This window comes from Choloepus didactylus, chromosome 6 (genome assembly GCF_015220235.1).
Source record: "Choloepus didactylus isolate mChoDid1 chromosome 6, mChoDid1.pri, whole genome shotgun sequence".
NCBI classification, from domain to species: domain Eukaryota; kingdom Metazoa; phylum Chordata; class Mammalia; order Pilosa; family Megalonychidae; genus Choloepus; species Choloepus didactylus.
The window spans coordinates 81,167,433-81,194,079 of NC_051312.1; the positions used below are offsets into that span (position 1 = coordinate 81,167,433).

At 36.4% G+C, this 26,647-nt stretch overlaps 1 protein-coding gene across 1 annotated transcript; it reads right to left on the reverse strand.

Annotated features, from left to right (window-relative positions):
* Nucleotides 1–7,848: 7,848 nt before the first annotated feature.
* Nucleotides 7,849–8,793, reverse strand: LOC119537096 (olfactory receptor 51V1-like). Its single transcript, XM_037839697.1, has one exon. The coding sequence runs from the start codon at nucleotides 8,791–8,793 to the stop codon at nucleotides 7,849–7,851; it is 945 nt and encodes a 314-aa protein (XP_037695625.1).
* Between the last annotated feature and the right edge of the window lie 17,854 nt (nucleotides 8,794–26,647).

The window sequence follows — 26,647 nt, forward strand, 5'->3', positions numbered from 1 at the left end:
CTTACCACATTATAATACTGAAATGTCCAGTTTTCAACAAAAACTCACAAAGCTTACAAAGAAATGGAAAAATATGACCCATTCAAAGGAAAAAAACTTGAAGGAAACTGTCTCTGAGGAAGCCCAGTCATTGGACTTATAAGACAAAGATTTTAAATTAACTGTCTTAAATACAGTCAATGAGAAATTTTAAAAAGGAGGGGAGTGGCATAGAACTAAAAGTAACCAAGAAGATAATATATGAACAAAATGAGAATATCAATAAAGAAGAAGAAATTATAAAAGGGAGCAAGGTGGAATTTCTGGTGCTGAAAAGTAAAATAATTAGAATGATTACCAAAAAGAAAAAAATCTCTGAAAGGTTTAACAGAAGATTTGTGCAGGCAGAAGAAAGAATCAGTGGAAGTGAACATATGACAATTGAAATTATTGAGTCTTAGGAGCATAAACAAAAAAGGATGAAGAAAAGTGAACAGAGCTTAAAGGATAGTCTTTAAATTGAACAGACCAACATGAATATTGTGGGACTCCCAGAAGGAAATGAGAGAGAGAAAGAGTTAGAGATAAACATGAAGAAATAATACCCAAAGTATCTACCAATTTGAGAAAAGATATGGTCCAAGAAGTCAACAAATTCCAAGGATAAACCCAAAAGATCCATACCAAGATACACTCTACTCATATTGTTGAAAGCCAATGACAAAGAGAGAATCTTGAAAGCTGCAAAAGAGAAGTGACTTCTCATGTAGAAGGAATCCTCAATAAGATAAACAACCAATTTCTCATCAGAAACTGTGGAAGTCTATATCTGGCAAAACTATCCTTCATATATGAAGGAGAAATTAAGACATTCCAAGATTAAAAAAACACTGGAGGAGTATTTTACCAGCAGCTCTGACCTATAAGAAATGCTACAGGGTGTCCTTCAGGTGAAATGAAAGGAGCTAAACATCAACTCAACATGGAATGAGTAAATAAAGATCTCCAGTAAATGTAATTACATAGGCAATATAAAAATCAGTATTATTGTATTTTTGGTTTGTAACTCCACTTTATCTTTCCCACCTGCTTTCAAAGACAAATGCATAAAAATGAATATCAATCTATATTATTGGGTACACAGTGCATAAAAACACAATTTGTGACAACAAAAACATAAGAGGGCAGAACTGAAAAGAAGAAGAGATTTTGTGTATGTTTGAACCTATTTGTTATCAGATAAAATAATATTACTGCAAGTTTAGGATGTTAATTTTAATTCCCATGGTAACCACTAGAAAAATGTCTTAAAAATATACAAACAAGAAAAACAGGAATCAAAATGGAACACTACAAAAATAAATCAACTAAACCCAAAATAAGGCAGTAGTGGAGGAAATGACAGAAAAAGAATACAGAGAAAACAAATAGAAAAATGGGAGAATTAAGTCCTTCATTAACAGCAATTACTTTGAATGTAAGTTGATTAAATTTGCCAATCAAAAGGCAGAGATTGACAGGTAGTATTTAAAAAAAAAACTATCCAACTATATCAAGTATGAGAAACTCATTTTAGCTTCAAAGACACAAATAGATTGAAAGCTAAGGAAAGTATAAAATATATTTCATGCATATAGTAATCAAGAGCAAGCTGGAGTCACTAGGTTAATATCACACAAAGTATACTTCAAGTAAAAATACTATCGTATTACAAGACACAAAGAAATACACTATATATTAACAAAAGGATCAATCCATCAAGAAGATATAACAGTTATGTACGTAATAACAGATTTCCAAAATACAGGAAGCAAACACTGGCAAAATTGAAAGGAGAAATAAACAGTTACACAATAATAATTGGAGACTTCCATAGTCCACATTCAATAATGCATAGAACATCTAGTTGAAGACCAGTAAGGAAATACATGACTTGAATAACACTATAAACCAATTATTAACCAACTAGACCAAACAGATCTAGAATTTTCCACCCAATAACAACAAAGTGCATTCCTCTCAAGTGCTTAGGGAACATCTCCAAGATAGACTATATTTAGGCCACAAAACTTGTCTCAATAAATTTTTAAAAATTGAAATAAAAAGCAAAAAAAGAAAAAAAATCTTCCCTGGCTACAGTGGAATGAAGCTAGAAATCCTAAGTCAAGGAAAACTGAAAAATTAACGCATATGTGAAAATTAAACAATCCACTTTTAAGCAATCAATGGGTCACCTAAAAAGTCAAAGGGGAATTAGAGAATACCTAGATAATAATGAAAATTAAAACACACATAATAAATTTTACAGGATACAGTGAAGTCAGTCATTAGAAATGTAGCAATGAACTCCAATATCAAAAAGGAAAACAAATCTCAAATAAATAATCTAACATTACAGTTTAAGGAACTAGGAAAAGATGAGCAAACTAAATCCAAAGCTAGCAGGAGGAAAGAAATAATAAAAAATAAGTGTGGAGATAAATGAAAAAGAGATTAGAAAAACAATAGAGAGACTGAACTAGACCAAATGTTTGGTCCTTTGAAAAGATCAGTGTAGTTGACAAACCTTTAGCTAGAGAGATAAAGAAAAACAGAGAAAAGACACAAATAACTAAAATCTGAAATGAAAGTTGAAATATTACTACTGAACTTACAGGAATAAAAAGGATTATAAGACAATTCTAAGAATAATCATATGTCAATGATTAGATAACCTAGATGAAATGGACAATTTCCTTGAAACTCACAAAGTACCAAAACTTACTTAAGAAGTAATAGAAAATATTAGTAGACTTATAACAAGTAAAGAGATGAATCAATAATAAAAAATCCTCCCAACAAAGAAAAGTGCAGGAACTGGTGACTTCACTGGTTAGTCTACCAAACATTTAGAGTATTAACACCAGTCTTTCTAAAACTCTTCCAAAACACAGAAGGGGAGAGAATACTTCCTAATTCATTCTATGAGGCCAGCATTACCCTGATGCCAAAGATAACAAAAGGATCACAAGAAATGAAATTTATAGGGCAATATTTCTTATGAAAGCAGATGCAAAAATCCTCAATAACATAGTAGCAAACAAAATCCAAGAGCATTTAGACAGATGGGATTTATCACAAGAATGCAAGGGTGGTTCAACATAGGAACATCAATCAATTAACAGAATTGAAGGGAAATGACACGATTCTCTCACTTGATGCACAAAAACCATTTTATGAAATCCAACCCACATTTTCATAGGAAAAAAAAAAAAACTCCCATAAAACTAGAAATAGAAGTGAACTCCCTCAAAATGATAAAAGAAATTTATGAAAAACCCATAGCTAATATTATATGCAATGGTGAAAAACTGAAAACTTTCCCCCTACAAGCAGGAATATGACAAGGATTCCTACCTTCCCCACCACTATTCAATATTATACTGGATGGTCTTGCCAGAGCTGTTTAGGCAAGAAAAAGAAATAAAAGGCATCCAGATTGAAAACGAAGAAGTAAAATTATCTCCATTTACAAACGACAAGATCCTATATTTAGAATATCTCCCAAATCCACAATCTCTTGAAGTAACTAAAAATTTTTGAAATTTTTCAAAATTATAGGGTACAGGATCAACACCCCCCAAATCAGTTGCATCCAAGAGATTAAAAACCTAGGAATAAATTTAACCAAGGAGGTGAAAGATTTGTACACTGAAAACTACAAAACACTGCTGAAATAAATTGAACAAGACTTAAATAAATGGAAAGTCATCATGTGATTATGGATTGGATGATTTAGTATTGTTAGAATGTCAATACTACCCAAGTGATCTATAGATTTAATGCAATCCCTCTCAAAATTCCAGTGGCCTTCCTTGAAGCAATGGAAAATCCAATCTTCAAATTCAAATGGAATTGCAAGGGGCCCAGAACAAGGTGTCCTTCAGCAGGTGAACTGATAAACCAACAAATGGTACTTTCATATAATGGAATATAATTCTGCAATAAAAAGAAATTCTCTGTCAAGCCATGAGGAGACATGGAGGAATCTTAACTACACATCGCTAAATGAAAGGAGCCAGACATTCTACATTTGTCAAAACCCATAGAACTGTACAAAACAATGAATAAATCCTAATGTAAATTATGTACTTAATAATAATGTATAAATATCAATTCACCAATTATAACAAATATACCAAATGTTAATAATGGGGAAAAGTGTGGTGCGTGGGAGGAGATGGTATATATAGGAACCCTGTAATTTCTGAACAATTAAATAAAAAGTCACAATAAGGTGCCACATCACACCCTTGGGAAGGCTACAATACAAACAAAAGTGGGGGTAACATGACAAACGTTGGCCTGGATATGGGAAAATGGGCGGTCTTGTACATTGCTGGTAGAAATGTAAAATAATTCTCATATGTGCATTTACATAGGAGCACCATTTGCAATAACCAGAAGTTTTAATATCCTAAACTTTCATCAATGAATGGATACAGTAATTGTAGTACATACATGGAATAGAATATTATTCAGTCATCAAAAGAAATGAAGTGATTATCTGTGCTACAAGATGTATGAACCTCAAAAACATGATAAATGAAATAAGCCGACACAAAATACTGCATATTGCATGATTCCATTTATATGAAATTTCCTGAATAGATAAGTCCATGGAGATGGCATGCAGATTGCTGGTTGCCAAGGGATATGTGGAGAGGGGAATAGGGGAAACTGTTTAATGTGTAAGAGATTGCATTTTGGAGTGAGAGAATTTTTATAGAGATTGTGGTTGCACAGTGTTATGTATATACTAAACACCACTGAATTGTTCACTTTAGAATGGTTACGTTTATGTTATGTGAATATCACTTCAATAAATTATTTAAAATAATTAAAAATGTTTCTGTTTATTTAGAACTATGATACTATTTGTAATTCTAATTAATTTTTCAACATCTCAATGTACACATAAATGGTTATAAAAAATAGTATAACCCACATACACATCACTTTCTCAATCTTAAGTAAAAATAATTATACACACACACTCTCTGTCTCTCACATAAACACACACACATGTACACACACACATTGCAGACTGTCCAGAGTTTAATAAAGAAGATCTATGCAGAGACTATTAAGCTGTACACCAAGATGGGATATTTGAGCAAGCAAATCACATGCATCTTAATAGTGTCATATAAAAATAGCCAGTTGGTGACAGGCTTATTTCTTCTAATTGCTGTACCATTGTATTTGCTTGAAGAAGGAGTGTGAGGAGAACCAGAGGTATTCCCTATCAAATTTCTGTTTAGCAGAGCATTCTTAGTCTTATAAATTTATTGAACACACTATCTTACTGATAAGAATTTGAATTATACCACAGCATGTGATCATTTGCAATCGTGAACATTTATAATGGCACAGGTAAGTCAGGACAGTTTCTAGATTTGCTAATGGTTATAACTGTGTGATATAGAATTGCAGGTTATAGGTTATAATAGTAGGAAATTAGGTTTTCTCTTATTGCACTAGGTTAAACACCTGGTGTTCTGTCATCTCATCCAGATTTCCGTCATGACGAACTAAGAAGAAAGCAAATTAAAACATCTTTACAGACAGAAATCTTAGTTTACTCTTTTCTCAACTCAGGGCAATTACATTACTTGTCTTAATATAAGGCATCTTCCACATCCTAAAGCTTGAAAAACAAATAAAATCACCCTGAATATATATATACATGATATAATATATGTGATGTATATATGTGTATGTATGTGTCTACACACAATACATTAAGAAATTGCTAGTGTCTAATTATAGCATCAATATAGTTACAAATTAATTAAAAAATTAATATGAAATCACAGATTTTTTACTCTGAAACTTCATGAAAAAGTTTTATTTAAACTTTCTATTGTTTGCAATTACTGTCTTGGTCTCATTTCAGTTTAATGTGTCTTCCAGTCAGTTTTGTACAGTAAAGAAATTACAGGGACTCATCCTAATATGACTCTTTATAAAGGTGTGATTATAGGAAGACTTCTTCTTTTCTTAGAAATACTTTTGGAGAAAAAACTCAGCTTATATAAAATTTAAATTCCTGTGACCAACTCTACTTTTGCATAAAATGGGATAGTACTACAATCCTTAGCTATTGTGGTTTCAGAATCTTAATTTTATTATATATAAAAATATTTTAATGTAAAACTCAATATATATGATAATGATAATTTCTATTATCATCATAATCTATGCCATTATTGAATGTAAAGTTTCCTTCCCACTCCCATTTCTCAAATTACCCTATGAACTTGAATTGCCCTAACAAGGGAAAGGAATACATTGTATGCTACTCTGCTGCCACTAGAGCAGATCAATTAGTAACAATTTCCAAGTATGATATTCAGGAAATGGGCTACAGGAAGAGAGGTAGGACTGGTGGGAGAGATGGGCATTCTGGAATACAAAATTAAGTAGCTGAGAATAAATCATTCCAGGGAAGGTAATCAGACAAGAGCAGAGCTCTTTAGGCAGATTAAGCTGTGGAGCTATGTATGGGGGATGAATGGTGGCAGTTTTGAAAGTTCAGAGTCATAAACATTGACTCACTTTGAGTTTTTTGAGAAAAAAATATAATAAAAAATATGTTTTCAGAAGTATTTTGAGGATATAGTCACTAAAAGACAAACTAAAATGAAAGAAACCAAATATTAATTTCTGAACTAATAAATAAATTAAAAATAACTGAATAAATTGATTTATTAATAAAATATTTTTGTATTCTTTAGAATGTTGTTGATGAGACTTTGAATACATGAATGTAAAAGTGCAGAAACTTTGCTTCCTCCTTCCTAATTAGGTTAACTGCAGTTAAGGCTCTGCTGACAGCTTTGCTGCCCCAGGTATGGCTTCTACAGAGCAATGGTTAAGTAACAATGTACAAAAATAAGTCTTGAGACTGATACCATGGGTTTTACATTTATTTTTTAAATAAGGGGAAGGGCAATAGTTTTTGAAAAAGCCAGGACCAAAGAAATTTACACTTAGACTTGATCATTGAATTCAATTTCCTAATTTTATACATGGCATTGATGAAACTTAGAAATAAAATATGTGTTAAAGTTTTAAAAATCACAATTCTATCCCCAGCTTTGCTATTAATGTTTAACTTAACAACTCTGTACCTCATCATTCTCTTTTATAAAATGAAGAGATTGAGCAAGCTTTCTTTATGATCCCATATATGTGGACACCAAGATTAAAGTCAATTGGCAGGTATTATGAGCATACTAAACTTTTTTTGTATTCACTACAGGGTACACGTGTGTTTTGCGTGTAAATGCAGAGAGGTGATAGCTGATTCAGTGTTAGTCACCAAGTCTTTTGTATTGAGAACATTAGTCCAATCAACCAACATCATGAATTCCATTAGAGGCAACAGAGGGGACTTTGGGGGTACTTTACTCAATTATAAGTAAAAGAGATATGAATGATTTCAACAGTCAATTTATCACACATGAAAAAATTTGCATATATTGCTTTTCATATGCATAATAAATGAACATACAAGAAATTTACATGCAAATATATAATCACACTCTGAACTAGGATTCAGAAAACATGCATTATACTAGAAATTTAGTAATTTCCTAAGCAAGTGCTCATTGGCACACTGTTATACATAATTCATTTTAGTTAAAATTATCCTTAATTTTTAAGTAACATTTTTTCTGCCTAGTCCACTGGCATTGGAGACTAAATTAGAAAGTGACTATAAATAACATTTTTTTGCCTAGTCCACTGGCATTGGAGACTAAATTACTGATATAAATTGGAACTACTACCTCCCACCTCCTAACATACGTTATCCTCTAATACTCAGTTCCTTTTCAGAGTGAACCATCTCTGGATCCTGCTACGGATTTGCTGGGTCTTGACACTATAGATAATTGGGTTCATCAAGGGTGGGAAAAGTATATAGATGTTGCCCATGAGGACATGTACTACAGGAGAGAGGTTTTTCCCAAAGCGGTGCACCATAGTCAGACCGATGATTGGGATGTAGAAAACCAAGACTACACAGATGTGGGAGACACAGGTCTGCAACGACTTGAGCTGCTCCTCCTGGGATGCAATAGCCAAGACTGAGTGGAGGATCAAGATATAGGAGGTGAGAATGAGTACTGAATCCAAAAACAGGGTACAGATTACAAGGGCTAAGGTATAGAAGCTGTTGAATCGAATGTCAGAGCAGGCCAGCCGGAGTAGGTCCTGATGCAGGCAGAAAGAGTGGGAGAGGATGTGGGAATGGCAATAATGGAAGAACTTCAGTAGGACAATGGGAGCAAGAATGAACAGGAAACTCCTCCCTAAAATAACCACACCAATTCTGATGATTCTGGTATTGGTGAGGATGGATGTATATCTCAGAGGATTGCATATTGCAGTAAAGTGATTGAAGGCCATAGCAAGAAGGACTCTAGACTCCATGACTGACAGACCATGAATGAAGAAGGTTTGGGCAATGCAGGCACCCAGGCTAATTTCCTGACTGAGTCCCCACAGGATCCCCAACACCGTGTGTACTGGGGACAGCCCCATGCACAGATCAGTAAGGGCCAGCATGGCCGGAAAGTAGAACATGGGCTCATGCAGGCTTGGCTCAGTCCAGATCACATGGAGGACCAGGCAGTTCCCTGACAGTACCATAGCATAGATACAGGAGAAAGGGATGGAGAGCCAGGGATACTGTTGTTCAAGTCCAGGGAAACCAGTGAGAAAAAAGGTAGAGTTTTTGATTTTGGAATCAGACAGAACTGACATCAATCCATAAAGATAGAAATCTCTCAAAGAAATTGTGTGTATGAATTGATTAAGGTTTCTATGTATCTTCTCCAGCCTTATTGAAAAGTTTGAAGCAATACAGCTACTGCAAGAACCATTAGATTAGCATAAATTCTCATTAGATATAAGACCAGTGTTTATATTTTTTCAGAAGCTTATTTGCCCTAAAACAAACTAAATCACTTTATGCTTTCATATGAAACCTCCTTGTGATTAGACCCCTGGCCCCATCATAAAAATCAGTGTCCATATCTACAACACCACCATCATTTCCTTTTTCAATATTTTGCTTTATAGATAGCAAAGAGTACTTGTTCTTGGCTTGTGGAGTTGTAATAATGAAGTTTGAGCAAGTGAAGCAAGAAAAAATGCATTTGGGCTGTTCAAATCAAAAGCCTGCTAAAATAAATTACCTCTGTGAGACGTGAGAATAATCTCTGGTTATTTCATCAGATACTGATTCATCATTTGTAGAAATCATTTCCCAGCCACGCTGACCATTCAGGCATCTATGCTTCAGGGACTTAAGACAACTTCATTCATAGCAGAGATGATCTTGCTAATCTTGAAAATGAATCCTGCTCTTCTTTCTTTTGAGGCAGTAGCATTAAGTCTCTAGGAAGTGTAAGATATATGCAAATGCAAGAAAAATTGTAGCCACTGGAATAAATCCTGGGTCCTTGGAGATGCTGAAACAGAGTGATGCAACCTCTGAGGCCACTGGGGCTTATGGAGAATGAGGCGATACCCATGGGAAGTATCTGCAGAGCTGACTCTTCTATTCCACCAGGTTTGGGATATTTTACCAGGTACGAGTCTACAGAAATAATTTCTTCATCAAGGGATACATGAGAAATGAGCACTGGACAGAAAGATCCAAAAACCTCTGGTACTGAAGAAGGGGCTCTTCCGAAATACAGGTCAGTTGCTAGGCTGGCAAATAGAAGTCACACTGAACCCTACTGATAAGGAAAAGAACGTTTAATTATTTACACCAGTGGAAAGCAGGGAAACTTTCTCAAATCTGCCTCACTGAAGTGTTTCTCCAATTAGGTTTTATACCCAGGTTCAGAGACAAAGAGAGATAATCATTCAATTAACATGCAACAAGAATGATGGACAAAAGGCAATCTCCAAGTGAATCTTTAATTGGCTAAACTCATTAGAGACAAAAGGAGTTAATCAACTTAGTTATTTCCCATTTTCCTATATTCTTCAGGAGTTTGGTGACACCTGCAAAAGGTGCAAACTTTACATTTACATATGTTTGCAGACTTTACATTTACATATTGCTCCTTTGTGAGAAAAAGAGCTTCTGTTACAGTCTGTTTTCAGTTTTAAAGCTCATATTTTAAGGTTACTTCACAATTTCCTGCTTGTTTACTGTTTAAGATTATATTTTAAAAGTTAGTTATGATTTCCCCCTTAAAATAATATTCATTCCCAATCTTGGGAATCAGGGCATCAGTAGTTCTGGCTGCTCCCTGTTGGCAAATGGGGTGAAGTAATTAAGGGGTCATCTGGTGAAATCTCTGATTCATAACTTGTAGATAGTGCTGATTTCTTTTGGTGGAGAATGGATTATTCTTAGCCAAAGTTCTGGAAGATGTAAAGGGCTACATTTTGTGAATTATTAGGCACATACATACAGCAATGAACATTAATTAGAGCACAAGTACTGCCTTGGGTGGTGACTGGAATAGTTAATGCTATTTTGTTTTACAAAACCACTTTTTTAAGTTGTGAAGTTTCACCATTAAGTAGTGATATCACTAGTTTTTACCATTTTCCAACCTTGACCACAGGAATAAATTCCCATTTCTGCAAAATTTCTGCAACTTTCTGCATCCTTTCAGGTTTTTGTCCCACATTCTGAAATAACCAGTCATTTAGGACAAAACTACTTTCTTTTTCCTTCTAATACAGACATTTCTTATACCCTCTACATTTAAGTCACCATGGATCATTCTTAGCCAGAGTTTTGGAAGATGAAAAGGGTTTTGTACACATTTGAGTTATTATTTGAGTACATAGAGATAAGAGGCATTTGACTAGGACAAGAGTAGTCATAACAATTAGGAAGATTATAAGCACAGTTTGAAAAAGTGTCCATAACCAGGACCCTATTTCTGGAGGATTCACTGTTACCACAGCAAATTTAACAAAAGCTGTCTTCACCAGGAACCCTTGCAGTTTGACTCTGGTATGGTGAATTCAAGGGCTTTCTTTCCTGCAACTTCAGAAAAAAATGAGTAACAAGTAATACTAAATAAGGTCTAGCCCTTTTAGGATTTAGTTGAACCTGGGGATGCTGGTTCTTTCAGGTTCAGATCCAGACTTGGTTTTTAGGCTGGTAATGGTTTAAGGGAGTACATCTGCAGGGAATTTAAGGCATTAGAAGCAAAATTATTAATTTTAGCTAAACTACTATTTAAAAACTTTACTTATTGCTTTCTATTTAATTCTGAGCTGGGATGCATGTTACTTGCTTATTTAACCTTTAGAAATGGCCTTCTAAATGTTACTTTAAAGGGCTCAAGCTCAGCCTGCTTCAGGGTGCTACTTTTACCCTCAATAGGTAGAGCTTCGTCCAATTTCTCAAGCAGATTTTGGTGAGGCTGTTTTTAAAGTTTAATTCATGCATTCTGTTTTATCCTGTAGGCTGTGAATTGTAAGCAGAATGCAGGCACCAATTGATGCTGAAGAGTCTTGAAACACCTGTAACAATTTTTGCTATGAAAGCTGGTCTATTGCTTTGAACAGAAAGCAGAAGTCCAAATTTAGGAATTTTTGAGGTGATCATTTTACAACTTGTGCTTTTAGTCTAACAAGGAAAAAAGCTTTGAACTGTTTAGTAAAAGTGTCCACAAACTAACAAATATTTGGAGATTCCTAGGACTTTTGGCTTGACTGCAAATCTATCTGCTAGATTTCTTCACCATTTTGACCTTGTATTATTAATGGATAGATGTCCTCTGCAGTGGACAACTAATTTCTTGGGATGCATTACTGATTTAAAAATTTAAAAATTAGATTTATATGCTTTATGTCTTTGCTGGCTGCAATTATTTGGCCATGCTCTTTTCAGATTGTTTTGTGAGCATGCAAATCAGCATAAGCATATGCTAGTTTGTGCAGGCAGGAGGCTCTGCTTTGTTCTTAGCTGGAAGGTCCTTATGAGGGCAATTAGTCCCACCCTTTATGCTGATGTTCCTCATGAGAGAGGCAGTATTTGCTACTGAATATTTTGCTTTCTGTAGGATGACACTCAAGATTGTTCAGCAGCACTGCCGGATAGTGACTTAGCTTCTCCATTGTAAGCCACTGTCCCCCTTTTTCTTCCATACAGTAAAGACAAGAGGGGAGCTCAAAGTAAGCTTTTTGCTTTTTATAAGTGTTCACAAGTGGTTGCCACTGTCCTCAGTGTGTGGGCCATCCTCAGTCTACAGTGTCAAATGGTTTTGATATAAGCCACTGGTTGTATATTTCTCCAAAAGGCTTATGCAAATACCTTGAAGGTCATGCTCTGCCTTTCATGGACAAACAAGTCAAATTCTTTGATGGCATCAGGGAGCCCAAGATTGGAGCTTATATCAATTTGTCCTTAAAATTTGCAAGGCAGTTGTACATTCTGGTGTCCATTTTAAATGTTCTTTTTTATTTCCCTTTATGGCCAGATATAGAGGTTTGACTATTGTGATGGTTAGGTTCATGAGTCAGCTTGGCCAGGTGATGGTGTCCAGGTGTCTTGTTGGGCAAGCACTGTCCTGGCTGTCACTGCAAGGACATTTGTGGCTGGTTGGTAGACCAGAAGGCTGGTTTATTGGCTCATGGGTCAGCTGGTTGCAGCTGTGACTGATTGCATCAACAAAGGCTGTGTTTTCCACAGTGGGAGAATTCAATAAGCTGGATTTGGTTCAATCAGTTGAACACTTTTAGGCGAGACAGATAGAGGACCTTTGCTTCTTCTTTGGCGAGCCAGTGAAGTGTTTCCTGAGGAGTTCATCAAACACCTTCATTGGAGTTGCCAGTTTACTGCCTGTTCTATGGAATAAGGACCCATGCATCCCCATAGTTGCATGAGACACTTTTATAAAATCTTATATTTAGATATCTCTTATTGATTCTGTTTCCCTAGAGAACCCTAACACAGCTACCAATCCAACATTTGGTATTGGCAGTTGGTAATAGCCCACTATACCAATGAATCCTGAGTTTCTTTTTGGATTGTTTTGGCATGGCCACTTCCCAAAGGGTCTGGCCTGCAAAAAGTCTCTTGTGGAACTTTACTCCCTGAAGATTTCTGGACAAGACCTGCATTTTTTTCACAAAATCTGATTGTACTGCTCTTTTATTTCTATGTCAAGTTCTTCTCATTCAAATGCAAAAAGGTTTTGTAAATCTTTATTGGGAAGAAATAAATGGCATTCTTTATAGTTAAACTAAGTAAATGCATTAGAAATATTGATGGGACTATGTGGATTAGGTACTGTGGTTGTATATTTTCTACCATTGGATTTGTTGTTAGGTTCAGGCTCTGGGCACTCACCCCACCCCCACCCTTAGGAATTTTGTGATAGTGCTACCACCCCTCACCCCACCCTAGGAACCCTGAAGATCTGCAATAAGCCACTGCCCCCACCCTTAGGAATCCTGACAGTTAAAATTTTAAACTCTCCTGCTCCCAAGTCCCTGCTTTCAAACTGGCAATGGAAACTTGCCAGCTACTCCCTTTCCCCAAACTAGAGAAACTGCCAACCTAGACCTGCCAGCCTCCCCTTCCCTGAACAAAGAACTTCCCACCAACCATCCTTTATAAGCCCTACTGTACCCTTGGCTCGGGGCTGTCGCCATTTTCTTAGGCTTCAGCCCACCTGCACACAGCCAGACAATAAAACTCCTTTTGAGTTTTCATCACTTCTCTTCTCAATTGAAAAACCTAACAATATTGGTGCCAAAACTGGGACTGAGAAAAGAGACAAAATCTCCATCAGATAGGTCACAACCCACTTGCCTGACTTCAACACCCACCACTGGCAAATCACCTTAGGGTGAGGAGAAAGTGCCTTCTCTCTCTTTCTGGCACTCTCTTTCTCTTTTGTCCTGGACAACATTCAATGGAATCCTAGTGCTAGGTGGGACTTGCTACTGCCACGTCCTGGACCCTGGGGTGAGTAGGACGGTGGGATGCCACTATCTGCTCCTCCATCACTGCACTGGAGTTGGGAACCCTCAAAGGGGGATGCCCTCTTGATGGTTCCTAAGCTTGAGAGCTGGATTTCTCCTTACCCTATGAACCTCAAAGAACTTGGCCCCAGGATAGATCTAAAACCTAAGAAGCTCATTTTCTATTGTAATTCCACCTGGCCACAATATCCACCAGGCCAGAAAATAGAACCCTTGACATCCAAATTCTTTTAACCTTGACAATTACTGTCAGCATCTTGGCAAGTTGAGTGAAGTCCCACATGTCCAGGCCTTTTTCAACCTGCAGCAGGTGCCCCTCCCCTCTCTCTCTCTCTCTCTCTCTCTCCCTCTCTCTCTCTCTCTCTCTCTCTCTCTCTTTCTCTCTGCCTCTCTCTCTGCCAAACTTGTTCCACTCATCAAATCCTTCTCCTCCTATTCCCAACTCCTTCTTCAATCCTTCCATAACTTTCTCCTCAGTTATCCTCGATCTCCCCTCCTGACTTCCTCCCCCAGCCTTCACTGCACTCGGAGCCTGTTCAGCCCTGCTGGGGCTCCAGGCCACCCACCGCTGCTGCTGCTGCACTCATGCCTGCCAGGGCCATAGCCACAGCCACTGCAATTTCCCTCCTCTTCCTCCTTACACAGCCCCTCCTAGCCAAGCTGAGACTGCTGTTATACCACAGCCAATAAAAAGCCCTCCCATCTCTAGATTCCACCTCAGAGTCTTCACCCTCCTTTTTTTCTTCCCCATAAAGAACCCACTTCTCTCTCTTAACCTCAGCCTATGCATTCCTTGTGAGAAGTGACTGGACCAGAGGGGCCCAGCTACATCCATGTTCCCTTTGTCGGAAATAAAGCGGTACCTGTAAGGGAATAGACGCTCTCTCGGTTCTGGAGGAGAAAAGAATTTATTTACGATCTTGCAAGATGGGGCATCCAGCCAAACACGCGGAAGGCTGGCACACCAGAGGAAGAGAATGGCGATCTTTAAATCTCCTACTCCTAATTCGCAAGTCCCTCCCCTGTTTCCCCATTGACTGGGTACTACAGAGGTTACAGCCTATCCGAGAACACTAACTAATTCTTCTTTTGAGATTTTAATTTGTACAGCCAATCCCAGAGAGCCAACTAGCTCATTATTGAGATTTTGAACTGATTAGCCAATCCCCCCCCCAAATTTTTATTTTTTTTTTGCTGTGAGTTCCCGCCTCTGATACTACCTCATATCTCTTTACATCAGGCAGATTCTCTCTTCTCTTTGTCTGGGGCTTGTTTAAACTGGTTTTGCCTCCATTTCCCTTATTCCATGCTGTCTCTATGTGAAAATGAAACTTATTCCTTTCTTACACCTTCTTTCTTTCTGACCTTTCCCAAACTAAACAGTGCCTAAACTCATACTCTAGGAAAAAAAAAAATACCGCTTTTACTCTCCCATCTCAGAAAACTCATACTCTAAAAACCTCTGCCCTTTCTTTCTCTCCTGTTTCAGAAATGCCCTCCTGCGCTATGCTAATCTCTTTCTTGACACACTGGAGGCTACTCTACTCCTAAATATGCACTTTATTTCTCAAGTCACTTCTGATATATGCTGCAAACTCCAAAAATTAAAATCTGGCTCCCAAACTCTGATAACCTAACCTTCAAGATTTTTAATAATAAAAACCTAAAGTGCTCTCAGCAAGAGTGAGAGAAAACAAAAGCCAAGGGTAACTCTAAAAAGCAGGTGTGTTAATTACTAGCAAAGGCCTTAAAAAAAAAAAACCCTCAAGCCCCATCTACTTTGCAAACAGAGAAGCCACTGAGTTTGACTGCTCTTAGGCCCCTCCCAGCCAGAGAGCCAAACTCCCAAAGCCAATCTGATCCACAGTGGGCTCCCCAATCTGCTGGGGCTCACCATGGACAACTGAAAATGCCCAGGTACCAAAAAGGCTGCAGTCATCACCATCACACTGGTGGAACCACGGGTAATGCTCTCAGTCACAGGTAAAATTTTCATGCCTTTTAAACGCAAAAGCCACTTACTCCTCTATAAGTAAATTCTCCAGGACACTGACCTGCTTCTCAGTTTCTGTTAGGGGAGTAGACAGAAACCCCTCTACTGCCTTAAGCCCTCCATAGTATACCTTTTTCTCATTCCTTCTTAATAGTCCCAAAATGTCTCACTCCTATCTTGGAAATTCTTATTAAAAATTATGTATTTCTGTTTCAATAATGTATTAACTAAAGTGTTTTATGTATTTAGCATTATTCTAACAAGTTTAATTTTAATGGTAATAGTATATTATAAAATGCTTGCTTAAGAACATTTTCCAAAATTGTTTTAATAACGTAAATGTAAAGGGTATGAGAGATGTTTTTATTGAAAGGAAAAGGAAAGTCATTTATTTTAAAAATGCCTGCTTAACAATAAAGCCTCACAACTTATGAAGCAGTTTTACAAAACAGAATGACATTTAAATATTCTAACTGCTGCCCAAGGCAGTACTTGTGCTTTGTGTGCATTTGCCTAATAATTCACAAAATGAAACCCACTCTCTTAATCATATGCAAAATCACATAAAAGTATTAATCATCTATGATAATCCTTTGTTTAAACAGTAATACTCTAACTTGGCTATAGTGCCACTTAATAGAATTGCTGTCCATATGTACTAGTTACTTGTACTCTGTTGTTTATTATAAACAGTAACACTCTAACTTGGCTATAGTGCAACTTAATAGAATTGCTGTCCATATGTACTAGTTACTTGTACTCTGTTGTTTAATATATTGTTGCTGTAAATTATAAATGCAAAGTCTTTCCTATGGTCAATGCAAACTGTTGTGTGGGGGTAAATTTTGGCAGCCTCTGGCCTGAGCAAAACAGGCATTTCTTTCTTAGTGCATTACAGTCTGCATGACCTAGGCAGCTAATGCTTAACCTATCATCTTTGTAAGCCAGTAAAGAGATAATAGCAAAATAACCTTAAAATTTAACTTTAAAATGTGAACTGGGAAGTAAGCAGGAACTGAAAAACTCTTGGTCTCACAAAAGAGCAATATGTAAATATACCCCAGACCTCCTCCCATCAAATGTTAATCTAGTTCACATGCTTCCTGGCTGCCACATGTTATCACTCTTGAGGTTACCTACAAAGCCCCATCCTATAATTCTCCTCTCCTTCCTGCATCACCCCCATGTCACAGACCCTGTTCCTGCATCTATGCTCTCCCAAACTTAGTTACGTCTTTGTCTTAAACCCTTGTAACTGGCTTGGCTGCTTCTTTGAGCATGCAACCAACTTCTCTGCAAATGCTGCCCCCACCCAGTGAGAAAGCGAAAGCACCTTCATAATCTATCTCAACATGACTTCTCACCCTCTGTAACAAACATCCCCACATTGCTCCAACACCATACACCAATTAAATCTTCTTCTTTGAAAAAAAAAAAGGAAGGAAATAGTCTGAAATTCCATATATCCAACTTTTATAATCCTCTATCAGGACAGGACCATGAAGGGAGCTTGTAAAGTATGTTATCTTAAAGGTAAAATAAGAAATAAATCCTTTTATCTCATGTAGTCAAACCTCCACAGCTTAAAGCATCAAAAAGGTTCAGGAATAAAAATCCCCTAAACCTAGACTCTGAGCCCACCAGACTTATAGCAAATGGGAATATGGGAACTAAAAGGAACCATGCCCCTTCTTCTATGACACACCTAGCACAGTGTAAAAGACAATTGGAAAATTTTTCTGAAAACCACTCCAAATTTATGAAGGAGTTCAAAATCTAGTCTTATGAGTTTACATGGGGAAACATTCAATTATTCTTTCCTCCTGCAGCACCCTGAGAAAAAGTGGAGGATCTGAGCAGAAGCTCAAGTACATGCAGATAAACTGCAAGGAGAAAAGCCCACATGGTATAGGACTGGGACTGAAGCTGTCCCTAGCCCAGACCTTGTCTAGAATTATCAAAGGGAACAATGAAACCTGAAGGTGAATAACCATATGTAATTAACTTGCCTAATAGAAGGTAAAAATAAGTCATGTTAAAAACCTACTTTATAAGACAGTCAATCTCAGGACCTCAAACACCGATGAATGACCTTTATAAATACTATCCCTTCTGTCTTTAATAATTGGGACCAGACTGCAGAGGATGAGAGAGCAAGATGGGACTGGATAAGGCAAGGCTCAGAGCTTTAGCTGGAAGCAGCAATCAGCCATCTCAGGGTCATTCAGGGGGAAAAGAAACCAGGAATCTGTCATCAATGCAAGAAGACAGGGCACTAGAAACCAGAGTGCCCCCAAGGAAGAAAGGAGCCCTGAGAATGGAAAGCCAGAATACTGGGCCCGAGAGTGCACTGAGCCACCAAGGGGGAGTGAGGCCTCTCCAAAAGCCCTGTTGGCCACCCCTGACCAGTACTAAAGGGGCCTGGGACAAATGGCTCCCTGGATCTCACCAAAGAACATTGAGAACATTGAGCCCTGGATGTCTCTTGATGTGGCAAGTAAGACCATTAATTTTTTAAATTAATATGGGAGACACCTATTCTCTCTTAACTTCTCAGTCCGGCCCTTTCTCCTCTAAAACCTTTCCCTTAGTGGGAGTAGATAAAAATCTTGAGCTCAGGCCTTTACCCCACCTCTCCCTTGTCAAATTGGGAAAAACCTGTACTCTCACGGGGGGAGGGGGGAAAGCTTGCAAAGAAATTTGTAAGTCAGTTGACCCTTTTCATATGGCATTGCTGATGCTGTGAGAAGTCATTAGCAAACTCAGACATGTCCATAACAAGGACTGATTTCAGTGCAATTAATCTCATGTTTACCAGAAAATTTACTAAGTTTTTACCCACTTGGAATGAGACCCCAGGTTCTTTGTGGGTGATTGGGATGGTTTCCTGATGGGTGGAAAGTGCCCCTGGGCCCCATTACTACAGTTCAGTGTCTTATTCTCCTGTAAGCTACAGACACCAGATTGCTGGAGTCCCTTGTTTCCCTTTGCATCAAGCTGGAATATCCCCATTTTCAATGTCCTTTCCCCTGCAATATGCACATTGCAGAGGCCACAGCAGTATCTCAGGGCCAAGGGGGTCTTACCTTTCACAGACTTCTTTTGCTGCTGAAAAGTTTTATTAGGACTGCTCCTAAGACATTAGCATTTCATTAGCTTTATAGATGATAGCTTTCTTTTGTTCCTTTCCTTGAACTGCATCAGGATCACAACACTTTAAATGCATTTCCACCAGTGTTGAGATTGGCAACTTGATTTCACCTTTAATTTTTGGTAATTCCCAATGAATGTCAGGAGCACTCTTCGGTATTTTGCTTACTCATGTGATCTTTACTTTCTTTTTGAAAGCAAGTGAATATATTCTGTATAAAGCAAGTTATAAGTTTTTTTTAAAAAAAACTTTTAGTTGTAGTAACATATATACATCTTAAAGTTTCTGATTTTAACCACGTTCAGGTGTACAACTCAGTAGTATTAATTACACTTTTTTAACATAAAACTTCATTTTATTTCCTTTCATTTTAACTATCAGTTGCCCCCCACCCTTTTGAAGACCATGGCATAAGCATTCAAAATAATTCATGTGTATAAGTCATATAGTTTTGCACAAGGCTTATAATCCTTATAAGCTGCTAGAAATCAGAGCCTCTATTTTCCATAGCAATCATATTGCTTGGCATTTTTGTTTTCACATTTATTCTGCTAAGAATTTTGGCATTATTTGATTTAATTTTCAGAATTAAAGTATTTGTGTTCTCTAATTTAATTGTTAAAATTCTTTTATGATCATGTCTTATATTTTGATAGGCAAAGAGCATGGAGATAAAAAAATATGCTTATAAACCCAGTTTTTTTGAATTGGGAACCCTTTTCCAATACTTGTGAGTACTATATGCCTGGGAAAGATACTTAACTTTCATTTGCCTCAATTTTCTAATATCTATTTCAAATGTTTTCCTGACAATAAAAATTATATAAATGAAATATTTACAACAATGAAAGACTCAACAAAAGCACTCAAGAAATTTGTATTTCCATTTTGGAGACTAGAAAACTGAGCTTTAGATCTGCACTATATTAACAGGGTAGACAAGAACCTGTGATGTTAGAATGGTCAATAGCTTTACTAATCATCCTAATTTGTGTAAACATCCATTTTTACTCAGTAAAATACAAAGAAGAAACCAACTGAGGCAGGCTGACACACCACCAATCCTTGGTAATGCTACTTAAACTCCTGCCTCCATGAGAAAGGAGAAACTGATAAACAAGTATGCTGACACTAGCATGCCTGCTTCTTTCACCAGATAAGCCCATTCCTACACAAACATTCTTCCAAGCAGCTTTTGCAGATTTATGGTACCCAAAGACACCCTGCCCCAGACAACTCATATACATCATGTCCTCCTTGCGTCCCCTCCCTGTCCCCACATACCCTTTCTTTGTTCTGAACAGATATATAAACTGTTTCCCCAGCCCTTTTCTTTGAGCAGTAACTTTCTTTTAGCTCTGTTGCCATGTGTGCTACTTTGCTCAATATACTTATGCTGCACCTTGGTTTTCAGAGTATGTTTTCAACTTAACAACCAAAGGTGGCTATTAAGCACTTAAAATATGGTGAATACAAATGGAGATGAGATGCAAGTATAAAATGTACATTGGGTCAAAGACCTAGAATGAAAAAAAATAGTTGAAATATATCTTTTAATGATTTTTATATTGATTGAATGTTGGCAAGAAAATATTTTAGATATATTGGATTAAAATATATGATTAAAACTAATTTCACCCATTTACTTTTACTTTTTTAATGTACTTACTAGAGTATTTAAAATTACATAAGTGGCTTGCATTATACTTCTATTGAATAGCACTAGTCTAAAGATAGATGTTTGGAAATGTTTCTAAGACACACAGTTAAAGCTCTACCTATTTTATTAGCTATAATGACATTTATATGGTCCCAGACACTTTTATGCATCTTTATTTCCTCATTGCATAGTCCCTCATTCTTAGATAACATCAAGGGTTAGATTATCAGGAATATCCATATCATCTAATCTGATCATCTTCAATGTTTTGAGAGACTATAGTTTAGGGAGACCATGGAGGGATGTGGTTTTCTTCAATATTTAGGACATAAGAAACTGTAATTCTTCTTATTATAAATATTTAGAAATACTGTATAGAATTATACTGTTTTTTTTTTTACTTGACAGGAGCCAGGATTGAAAACCATGGGGTTAAGTGCCAGAATTGACCTTGAGTTTACTCTGCCTAGAATTGCTGGTTGGTCTTGGCAATCTAGAGACAGGTGTTAACCACCCACTTAGTAAATAGAGGCAAGATGTTGAGGAAATTGGAGCACATTTCCCATATAAAACCAAGGTATTGACTGGATGCAATTCAGAAAAATGAGGAGCAAGAAAAATTTCCTCTTTCACAGGATATAAGTGAGAAGGACTTTCATAGTGATCTGCATAGGAAAACATCCCATGATTTTTTTCTCTTTCACCTCGACTCTTCTATTCCCTGGCAATTGTGACATAGTGCTTAACTTGTGAGAGAAAAAGAGAGACCCATGAGGCAAAGCTAAAAAACTTCAAACACTCAACACAGAGTTTCTATTTTTTCCCAAATGCTTAATGTTGTAGAATCAGAACCAATTAATCTTTATCTATTGGTAGTGAAAGTAACTATAACAGAGGCAGTTTGGGATTGATAATCCACTAGTTGCTCACAGCAGTGAAGTCACTGAAGTGAGAGCAGGAAAAAGAGCTGTTGCTGTTCTGATAGCTGATCATAGCTAAATGGACTGTGGAGGTTCACTCATTTCCAAAATTATCAAATTCAACACTTTTTTCCCCCACCCCTTCAATGGGATGGTTTTATATATTTGTATTAAACTTTTATTCTTTTGCCCCAGTTTGTATTCCATTCTAGGATCCCTCCTCTTCCTAAATGATTTTTTTTAATTTGCCTATATTAAGGTTTAATCTTTCAGCTATAAATCTTCTGGGTTTTTAACAAATGCATAGAATCACATACCCATCATTACATATCACACAGAATTGCTTCACTGCCCTAAGTAAAATCTCTATGCTTCTCTTAGGTTCAACCCTCCCCCACTCCAAGACACTGTCAACCACTGATCCATTCACTGTATCCTGTATCTATAGAAATGTCATATAAATAAAATCATACTGTATGTAGCCTTTTCAGATTGTTTTTCACTTGGCAAGATGCATTTGAGATTCATCTATGTCTCTCTCTGCATGGCATGGGAGCTTATTCCTTTTTTTTTTTTTTCTGACTAGTATTCCACTGTATGGATTTACCACAGAGTGTTTATCATCTGTTCCCCTATTGAAGGTTATGTTATCACCCACCCATGCCCCCAGTTTTTGACAATTGTGAATAAAGCTGTTATATTATTCACTTGTGGTTTTTTGTGTGGATGTAAGTTTTCAAATCAGCTGGGTAAATACAAAGAAGTAAGGTTGTAGATTGCATGTTAAGACTGTGATTGCTGTATTGTATGGCAAAACAATGTTTATCTTTGGAAGAAATGCCAAACTGTTTTTCAAAATGGTTGTACTATTTTTCATTTCCACCAGCAATGAATGAGAGTTCCTTTCACCCAGATACCTCAACACCATTTGCTATTGTCAGTTTTTTTTTTGGATTTTAGCCATTCTAAAATAGTGTGTAAAAAGCCATCTCGTTTTTATAAATTGCATGTTCCTAATGACAAATGATGTTAACCATCTTTTCATGTTTATTTACCTTCTGTACATTGCATTTGGTGGAGAGTCAGTTCAGATAGTTTTACCCATTTTTTTATAGGCTTTTCTTATTGTTGAGTTTTAATAGTTCATTGTATCTCTTCTCCTCCTTCAGTATTTTGACACTTGTATATCTCTTGGATTTTCATATAAATTGTAGAGTTAGTTTTTAAATAACTACACACTAGCATGTTTGGATTTTGATCGGGATTTCAGCAAATCTACAGATCAAGTTGTGAAAAATTAATATATACACAGTATTGAGTCTTCCAGGACACAGACTACCTCTCCACTTATTTAGATCTTCTTTAATTTCTTTTGTTAGTCTAGTGTAGTTTTCCACATACACATTTGTACATATTTTGTTGGATTTTACACATAACAACTTCATTTTTTGTGCCTGTGAAAATAGTATTGTTTTATTAAATTTGAAGCTCCAATTGTTTGTTACTGATATTTATCCTTTTAAGCACTCTTTTCGCCATATCCCACAAGTTTTGTTATGCTGTATCACTGTTGTCTGAGAGCACACTTTATGTGTTTTCTGTTCTTTGTGCTTAGATGTGTTTTATCACCCAGAATATATTGTACCTCAGTGAGTGATCCATGTGTGCCTGAGAAAAATGTTATCTGATGTTTTCCATGAGTATTTTATAAATAGTTGGATCAAGTTGAATGATAGGGCTCTTCAGGTAAACTATATCTTTATTGAAATTCTGCTTTTTTGATGATCAGTTACTAACAGATATTGAATAATCCAAATATAATAGTAGGTTTATCTATTTCTCTTTTCAGTTCTATCACGTTTTGCCTCATGTAATTTGACACTGTTGGATCTTATTTTTATTTTGACCAATCTGACACTCTGTTTTTTATTTGAAGTATGTATTTAGACAATTCAAATTTAAATGATTGTTTAAATATTCAGATTAATAACTACCATCATTGTAAATGATTTTTATTCACTCTATTAGTAGTTGTTTTTTTCCTACCCTCTCTTTTTCTGCCGTCTCTAATTTTCAAAATTTTATATGTTTCCATTTTTTCTTCTCTCTTAGCCTATCAAATATGCTTGAAAAGAGTGGTTGTCTTAGAGTTTCCAACATACATTTTTTTTACACCAATTTATTTTAATGTAAAATAATGCTTTCACTTTTTTAAAAATTAAATTCAGTTTTATTGAGATATATTCACATACCACACAATCATCCATGGTGTACAATCAGCTGTTCACAGCACCATCATATAGTTATGCAGCCATCACCCCAATCTATTTTTTATATATATTTTTATTGTGATTGTTCACATACTATACAACTATCCAAAATCCAAAGTGTACAATCAATTGCCCATTGTACCATCATACAACTGTACATCTAAAACCATAATTAACTTTTTTCAATTTTTAGAACATTTTCATTACTCCAGAAAAGAAAGACAAAAAAAGGAAGCTCAAATCCTCCCATACCCCTAACCATGCCCCCCTCCATTATTGATTCATAGTTTTGGTATAGGACATTTGTTACTGTTGATGAAAGAATATTAAAATACTACTAACTGTAGTATATAGTTTGCAATAGGTATATATTTTTTCCTATGTGCCTCTCTATTATTAACTTCTAGTTATAGTGTCATACATTTGTTCTAGTTTGTGAGAGAGATTTCTAATATTTGTATAGTTAATCATGGACATTGTCTACCTCAAGATTCACTGTTGTATACATTCCCATCTTTTAACCTCAAACTTTCCTTCTGGTGACATGTGTGACTCTGAGCTTACCCTTTCCACCACCTTCACACAACTTTAAGCACTGCTAGTTATTCTCACAACATGCTACCATCACCCCTGTCCATTTCCAAACATTTAAGTTCACCGTAGTTGAACATTTTGCTGATAATAAGCAACCGCTCCCCATTCTTTAGCCTCATTCTATATCCTGATAACTTATATTTCATGTCTATGAGTTTACATATTATAATTAGTTCATATCAGTGAGACCCTGCAATATTTGCCTTTATGTGTCTGTCTTATTTCACTCAATATAATGCCCTCAAGTTTTCTTCATCAACCCATTTCTTTTAAGATGGTTTTATTCACACAGCATATATTCTGTCCTAAGTAAACATCATTGGTTCCCTATATAGTCATGTATTTATGTATTCAGCACCATCACTACTATCTATATAAGGACATTTACATTTCTTCCACAAAGAAGTTGGAAGAGTCAAAGAAGAGAGAGACAAAAGAAAAAGAAGAGAGAGTGAGAAAAAAACAAAAAGAAAAACAAAAACAAAAACCACAAAACTTAACAGCTACAAAGCAAATAAAGGAAAAATAGCATTAACCTAAAGTAGAGTAAAGAGTCAGACAATATCACCAATGCCAGGAGTCCCATACCCTTCCCCTATTCCCCATCCCCCACATCTGCATTTAGCTTTGATATATTGCCTTTATTAAATTGAAGGAAGCATAATACAATGTTTCTGTTAATTATAATCTCTAGTTTGCATTGATTGTATTTTCCCCCCAATCCCACCCTATTTTTAACACCTTGCAATGTTGATGTTCATTTGATCTACCTCATGTAAAAACATATTTGTATCTTTTATTACAATCATTGAGCACCCTAGGTTTCCCTGAGTTACACAGTCCCAATCTTTATTGTTCATCTTTTGTTCTGGTGTCCCCCATGGTCCAAACCTTCCTTTTTCAACCATACTCACAGCCATTTTTGTTCAGAGTACTTACATTGCTGCATCATCTTCCAAAATTGTTTTCCAAATCTCTCACTCCTGTCTTTTCCTTTCTGTCTGTAGTGCTTCCTTTAGTGTTTCCTGTACAGCAGGTAGCTTGTTCACAAACTCTGTCATTGTCTGTTAGTCAGAGAATATTTTAAGCTCTCCCTCATATTTGAAGGAAAGTTTTGCCTGTTACAGGATTCTTGGCTGGTGGTTTTTCTCTTTCAGTATCTTAAATATATCATCCTACTTCCTTCTTGCCTCCATGGTTTCTATTGAGAAATCCTCACACAGTCTTATCAAACTTCCTTTGTATGTGATGGATCACTTTTCTTTTGCTGCTTTCAGGATTACCTCTTTATCTTTGATGTTTGCTAATCTGATTATTAAGTGTCTTGGCATAGGCCTATTCAGATCTATTCTGTTTGTGGTATGCCGTGGTTCTTGGATCTGTAATTTTATGTCTTTCATAAGAGATGGGATATTTTCATTAATTATTTCCTCTACTATTGCTTCTGCCCCTTTTCCTTTCCTCTTCTCCTTCTGGGACACTAATGACACATACATTCTTGCTTTTCATTTTGTCCCTAAGTTCCCAGAGATGTTGCTCATATTTTTTCATTCTTTCCTCTATCTGTTCTTTTGTGTGTAGGCTTTCAGGGGCCTTGTTCTCCAGTTCCCGAGTGTTTCCTTCTGCCTCTTGGGATCTGCTGTTGTATGTTTCCATTGTGTCTTTCATCTCTTGTGTTGTGCCTTTCACTTCCATAGTTTCTGCCAGTCGGTTTTTCAAACTATCAATTTCTATCTTACGTATACCCACTGTTTTCATTATACAGTTCATCTCGTTCACCATATCTTTCCTAAACTTTTTGAATTGACTTATTATTAGTTGTTTCAATTCCTGTATCTCAGCTGAAGTATAAGTTTGTTCCTTTGACTGGCCATAACTTCATTTTTCTTACTGTAGGTTATAATTTTCTGTTGTCTAGACATGGTTTCCTTGGTTATCCCAATCAGCTTTTCCCAGACCAGAACAGGCTCAGGTCCCAGAAGGAAGAAATATTCAGTATCCAGTTTCCCTGAGGGTATGTCTTAGAAAATTGGTACACCCTGTGATGCTTCTTGTCAC

Coding starts and splice junctions, on each gene's coding strand:
- LOC119537096 (XM_037839697.1), bottom strand. CDS start 8,793: ATGTCAGTTCTGTCTGATTCCAAAATCAAAAACTCTACCTTTTTTCTC.